Genomic DNA, 6,000 nt, shown 5'->3' on the forward strand with positions numbered 1-6,000 from the left:
CAAGCACCACTGCCATGGTCACGGTTTGTGTTCTTCCCTGGCTTTCAGGGGAAGATGGCCACGGTTACCGGATCTTGCTGAGTTTGGCTTTCAGAGGACTGCCCTAAAATCACGGTTGGTCATTCTTTAAAAAAATGTCTATGTGCATGGACTGCCATGTGTAGAAATGAAAACTCAAAAGACTACGAATGATCCACCCCTTAAAAAGCCGAGCTAGAAACCAGCTGCATGGCCACCCGATCACTCCCGAGGAGTTCTGAAACGCCAAGGACCTCTGCCCTGGATGGCCCAGTCTTCCTGCAATGCTGTCCAGAGCGATCCCTGGCATGCTAATCCCACAGGTAGTCAGGACAAGAGGGGGGGAGGGCGGGCATCTCCGGTCAAGGTTAGCATACGTCTCCAAACACAGGTTCAAAGATCCATTGGCCTAGAAAAGGTTATGCAAAATCACGCAATGAGATCTCTCCTACTCTGCTTTAGTCAGGCCTCCAAAACGTTTTTGCCCTCAGAACAAAACGTTCCGATGGCCCGGGGACCATCTGCTGCACGTCCCCGGGGGGACACGGCCTGACACCCCCCCCCCCCCCACGATTAATATTAACGACCAGGACGACCGCAGCCAGGGAGTGCAACCGCGGAAGCGATGGCCACGCTGCTGCGTTCATTCTGTTCCCCAGCACTTGTTCCTGGGATGGCTCGGTCTCCGTGCTGTACTCAGTGCTGCCGGGTGAGCCCAAGCTGTTGAGCTTTTTATAAGCATTCGGGCACGGTGCTACAGGGGCTGGGCGGGAAAACAATCGGAGCGACAGAGACCACACCACAGTCACAACCGCTCTTCCCTCTTGCATTGGGGCACAGTTCCTGAGTGCTCCTACCGAGTGACCAGGATGCAATTCCTGTTCACAAGCGCCCTCATCCCTCCGGCTCACGGAACTCCTCGTGGCCTCTAGACGCTTCTGTTTCCTAAGGTTCACCCAGGTAGGCCTTGAGCGGGGCCCCGTACCAGAGAAGGCATCAAAAGTGAGTTTGGGGTAGGGAGGTGGGAAGATTCTTTTCAACCCCAAATTTCCTTTAGGAAGAACACAGGGAAAACCTTCATTCAGGTTTCAGAAACTATGGTGGTTTTCCTGAGCAACTCATGCAATCCTGCACATCGACAATCGAAATCCAGAAGCTTCCCATCTACCATCTATTCCTAAGACTGCTGCTGGCCTCTAGCCACGTGCAGAGGTCTCTGACGTGGTATTCCTCTTGGTGTCGACTTTATTCCTGGCTTCCCTGTATTTTGGTACCCTGAGGGCTCATGGTCTTTGATTTGTTTACATAACAGAAAACATTTTAACATACCTAGTTCAGTCGCCACAAGTACTTTTTGGAAAGATGTAGCCAGTATAATCATACAGTGAATAATAAAAGACATTTAATTTCTTACCTTGACTGTAAGATCAGATCGTTCTTGTAACTTGTAAGTTTTAGAGAAGAGAAGTCTGATTATCCAGAGAATTAGAATTCCTTCCAAAATAAGATGGTAAGCAGGAGCCTAAGAGTGAGTCAAAAACCAAAAAAGAAATGAAGTGAACCCTTCCAAAATCTGCACATAAAATGTAATGCACCTGTATGTACTGCCTCCCATGACCTTTAATCTATTATTTCTTAAGATTTATTTTCAAACTCCTTTCATTTCCACTCATTCCTTTCCCCATTTCTTTTTTTTTTAATCTTTTATTTTATTTTTTAACACCGAGAGAGAGTGTGAGTGGGGGAGGGGCAGAGAAAGAAGGAAACACAGAATCTGAAGCAGGCTCCAGGCTCTGAGCTGTCAGCACAGAGCCTGATGTGGGGCTAAAACCCACAAACCGTGAGATCATGACCTGAGCCGAAGTCAGACGCTCAACCGACTGAGCCACCCAGGCACCCCAACCCCATCCCCACTTCTAACAGTTGGTAATTTCTCCTTCACGTGATAAATCTTTAATAGTGCAGCTTTAAAACCTCTGTAGGAAAGGAATTTAATTTTTAAAAGCTTATGCAGAATCCCAACAGGTCAAACAATATCAACTATCAGATCCGTCAGACGAGGTGCCTTCCTATTGGTGGGAAAAGACAGTAATGAACGCTTCATAGCTTCACCCGTCTGCTACCACACTCGTCTACCCCAGATCAGTTAACAGAGTTACGTGGAAATCAGTTTCCACAATTCTTAAGAGTTTTGCACATCTCACTCTATTGTCTCTATCTGATAAGCCTCTAATAAGCCTCCTTAAATCCTTCTGGGAACATGGCTGGGGAAAAAAACAAACAAACAAAAAGACTGTATAAATGACTAAAGGAACGTCAGGTCTTTTTTCTGCAGGAGTTCCCCACAAGTATGCAGTGTGTTTCATGTCAACAGGCATATAGACACCTTACTGAAATTATCCATGCCACGTCTTCAAGTGCACATTTCCAAGACGTACAGCTGACTTTTATGTTTTGCACAACTGGACACGGTAAGTACATGTGGAAGACTCCAGATAGCAACTAAACCTCAGTCAGTTACAGACTGATCTACTCCAACAGGCTGTCATTGGAAAAATCACTTAAAAGAGACAGTCAGAAATGTAAATACAAACTATTTTGAAACATCAGACAGAAAGTGAAGATGATTTACCATAGTTTAAAAAAATTCAGAATATGGCAACAGGAAAACTGCAGATTCAGAGACGAACTCCTAAGTCAATGTGCAAATATCTTTCTGACTACGTACAAAGGTTACATACACTATTACTTCTGTCTTTTGCTTTTCTCAATAATTATATTCCAGTAGGCAAACATCTGCCTAAATCACGAAGCATCCCACTCCAGAAAGAAACCATCCTAAGAAAAACTGAGATACCAATTGTCTAGTGAATTAATCAAAATCACAAATGCAGCTTCTTTTCCTGGAAATGTTACATCCAAGAGGACACCTGAGTCTTGGTCAGTTATGCACCCTTCAAAAAAGCAACAACATACAACAGAAAATTATTCATTTTTTAAAAAATTCAATTTCAGTGGCTCTTCTCTTAGTTACTGTAATTAGCTTAGTATCAGTCATCACTTACACCACACCTGTTCTGTCAACTGTTTTTCAGGAAGCCCTGGTAAGTTCTTTAGTGGAAGACACCATGCTCTCCCCTGGCAGTAGGCAGCTATGTTAAGTTTTTAACAAATCATCAAAAGAAAATTGTTATTTGCTTTAAACAAATACGAGCTCTATAAGCACAGGAATTTTTGCATGTTTGTTCACTGCACTATCCCTAGTGTCTAGATGTGTGCTGTCCCAATACCTTGGCCTCTAGTCACCACGTCACTGTGTAAATATACATCTAAATGAAATGAAATGAAATACTTAGTTCCTCACTTGCACCAGACACATTCCAAATGCCTAACTGCCACCTGTGGTTAGTGGCTGCGACACTGAATAGCTCAGATACACAACATGCAGAAAGTTCTACCCGACGGGGTATCGAAGCTCAGTAAACACATGTCAAGCGAATGAACATTCTCTAAGACTTACGTTCTGCTATCATAGCTATCACCTGACACACGTGAAACAGACAGCCTTTCAAAGCACTCGTAATTATTCCGCCTTTAAAAATCTCTAAAAAGTGTTCTATCTTTACAAGACAGAAAATGAGACGCACGTGGAAGAATGACAAACTATTTCATATTCCTAATTCCTAAATCATTCGGCTTTCCTAAACCCTCGCCCCCACAAAAACGAACTCCTTTCTACTGCAATTCGTTCCCCTATTACCTGATCCACAGTCCCGAGGACTTGAAACCCCTAGGACCTTCCCAGGCTGAGATCTTCCACTCCATTTTCACCACCCTGCTTCACCATCAGTCCCAACTCTGGTTTCTGAGGACCAGCCTCGCTCCAGCGCCCCCTCCCACCTGTTCCTTTCCCGTGCCCGGACGGAGACCCTCGGTTCCCGCTCCCGCCCGTGCCTCCCCCGCGAGCCTCTCCAGCGAGGGACGACGAAGGTCCGGGCGTGACCCAGCCAACCCTGCCCGGGACTCAGACCACAAACCCACAGGAGCCGTCCCACCCCTCCAGGGCCGGGTGTGGTCCTGGGCCGCTCGGGCCGCCAAGCTCACCTCGTAGAGCGCCTGGACCATCTCCACCAGTACCCACTGCTCCGCGGCGGTCGCCATAGTCAGCCGCTGGGGCCTCCTTCCGGAAGGCGGGTCTCAGGTACGTCAAACAGAGCGCGGCGCAGCTCAGTGACGTTTCGCTCCTGGAGGCGGGGCTGGCGAGCGCTGGGCACGCCTCCTGGCGCTTGCGCACTGGAGGAAAGCGAGAGGTAGGGGCTTAAGGCGGTGGGTGGAGACCTTGGGGGTCTCGCCTGGCGGCCTAGAGGGGTGGGAACAGCGGGATGGCTTTTGTGACTGGTGTTCCCCTGTGGCTGTGAGGTGGCACACCCCGTGCCGGGGCTCTCGGGAGGGAGGGACTAATAATAAATGGCCTTGCCCTGGGCAGGCAGTGTTATGCAATCACAGAAGTCCTCTTATAAATTACACAAGTAACCCAGGAATGCATTATTATATATTTACAGAAATATAAATGCAAATGGCCACCTCTAACACAGCCCTTACCATGTGTCCTGCATAGACGAAACGCTTGGCGTGTATTAAGCCCTACAGCAGTTTGGTGTGAAATCTAGAACCTTGGTAGGCACCTGCAAACATGGTGTGTGTATACTTACTTGGTTTGGATTTCTTAAATGTAACTGGGACCCTGGGGACAATATTGATCTACAGCTTGCTTTTGCTTTTTTTCTCTTCTTTTTTTCTTGTAATGTTTTTTCCATGTGTCTATACATCTTATATTGTTAATGAAGAAGACTATTTCTTGGAATAACGTGTTGTATATACATATTTCTTGTTCCATTTTAAATATTTTCCTGTTGGTAAACACTTAGGTTGTTTTCCACTTTTCCCTCTCTCACCAACAATGCTGCAGTCTACATCTTCCTGTTTCTGTGGGAATATTCCTGAAGCGCTTTCTCAAAGTGGAATTTTGGAGTGCGCAACAGTATTAACTCTGGTGACTACCACCAAGCTGTTGTCCAGGATGGCTCAACCCATTTAAACTGTTTGCAAGTGTAGTCACACTCTAGCTCATGATGGCTATAATCAATCTTTTAAAAACTTTTGCCAATTTAATGGAGATAAAATGGTACCTGAGTTTTATTGTTTATGCTTCTGCTTATTCATGAGGTTGAACAGCTTTTTATTGACATTTGTAGCCTTTCAGTCACCAATTCATATTCTTTGCCCACTTTTTTTTTATAGGCTATCTTTCATGTTCTTACGGATTTACAAGAGCTCTTTCTACATTCTGAGTATCTTCTATCTTCCTCTTTCATATGTGACATTCTTTCCAGCTGCTTATGTTGTCCTCTGCCATAGCTACATTTTAGGTTTTATGTCATGTGGCAGTCCGTTCCTTTATTGCCTCTGGATTTGGATCTCGCTTAGAAGGGCCATCTCCACCACACCTACGCTTTCCTCCCATGCTTGCGTCCGTTTGTTGTTGTTGACAGTTAGCTCTTTGACTCCTCTGAAAATTGTATTTTTGTATGACGAGAGGTACGGGTCTTGTAATTATTCTTTCCTAAAGGAATAACAGATTTCCCCAAAGCCACTTATTTGAGTAATCCCAACTCTCCCCAATACCGTGAGCTGGTGCCAGCCCCGTGCACTACATTTCCACGTGGAACAGGCACTACGTGCCTGATGAGGGGGGTGCTCTGCCAACATCCCCTGGGACCCAGTACTGTACATGTGCCTGCTGCCTCCGCAGGGCCTTTTATTCCCAACAGCCAGCACCTGCACCCTCAGGCTACCGAAACCCTGCTGACGTGTGGAGGTCCTCCTGTTTCCTGCTCTCATGGAAAACTGGAAGGATCCGGGCACATAGATTTTCCCAGGCAGCCAGCCCTTAACTGGGTAGATGATTCGCGGTGGCTGGGA

General features: G+C 46.3%; 1 protein-coding gene across 2 annotated transcripts in view; it reads right to left on the reverse strand.

The window, feature by feature from the left end:
- SPTLC1 (serine palmitoyltransferase long chain base subunit 1) overlaps window positions 1–4,247 on the reverse strand; it is a 52,564-nt gene extending 48,317 nt beyond the window's left edge. For both annotated transcript variants that reach the window (XM_043566955.1, XM_043566954.1), the window contains exons 1-2: window positions 4,123–4,247; window positions 1,433–1,540 (exon numbers count right to left, since the gene is read on the reverse strand). In XM_043566955.1, the coding sequence (XP_043422890.1) occupies window positions 1,433–1,540; window positions 4,123–4,179 (165 nt within the window). In that variant the 5' untranslated portion in view covers window positions 4,180–4,247. The remainder of the gene's footprint in view (window positions 1–1,432; window positions 1,541–4,122) is intronic.
- Window positions 4,248–6,000: the final 1,753 nt, after the last annotated feature.

This window comes from Prionailurus bengalensis, chromosome D4 (assembly GCF_016509475.1).
Source record: "Prionailurus bengalensis isolate Pbe53 chromosome D4, Fcat_Pben_1.1_paternal_pri, whole genome shotgun sequence".
Classification (NCBI taxonomy): Eukaryota; Metazoa; Chordata; class Mammalia; order Carnivora; family Felidae; genus Prionailurus; species Prionailurus bengalensis.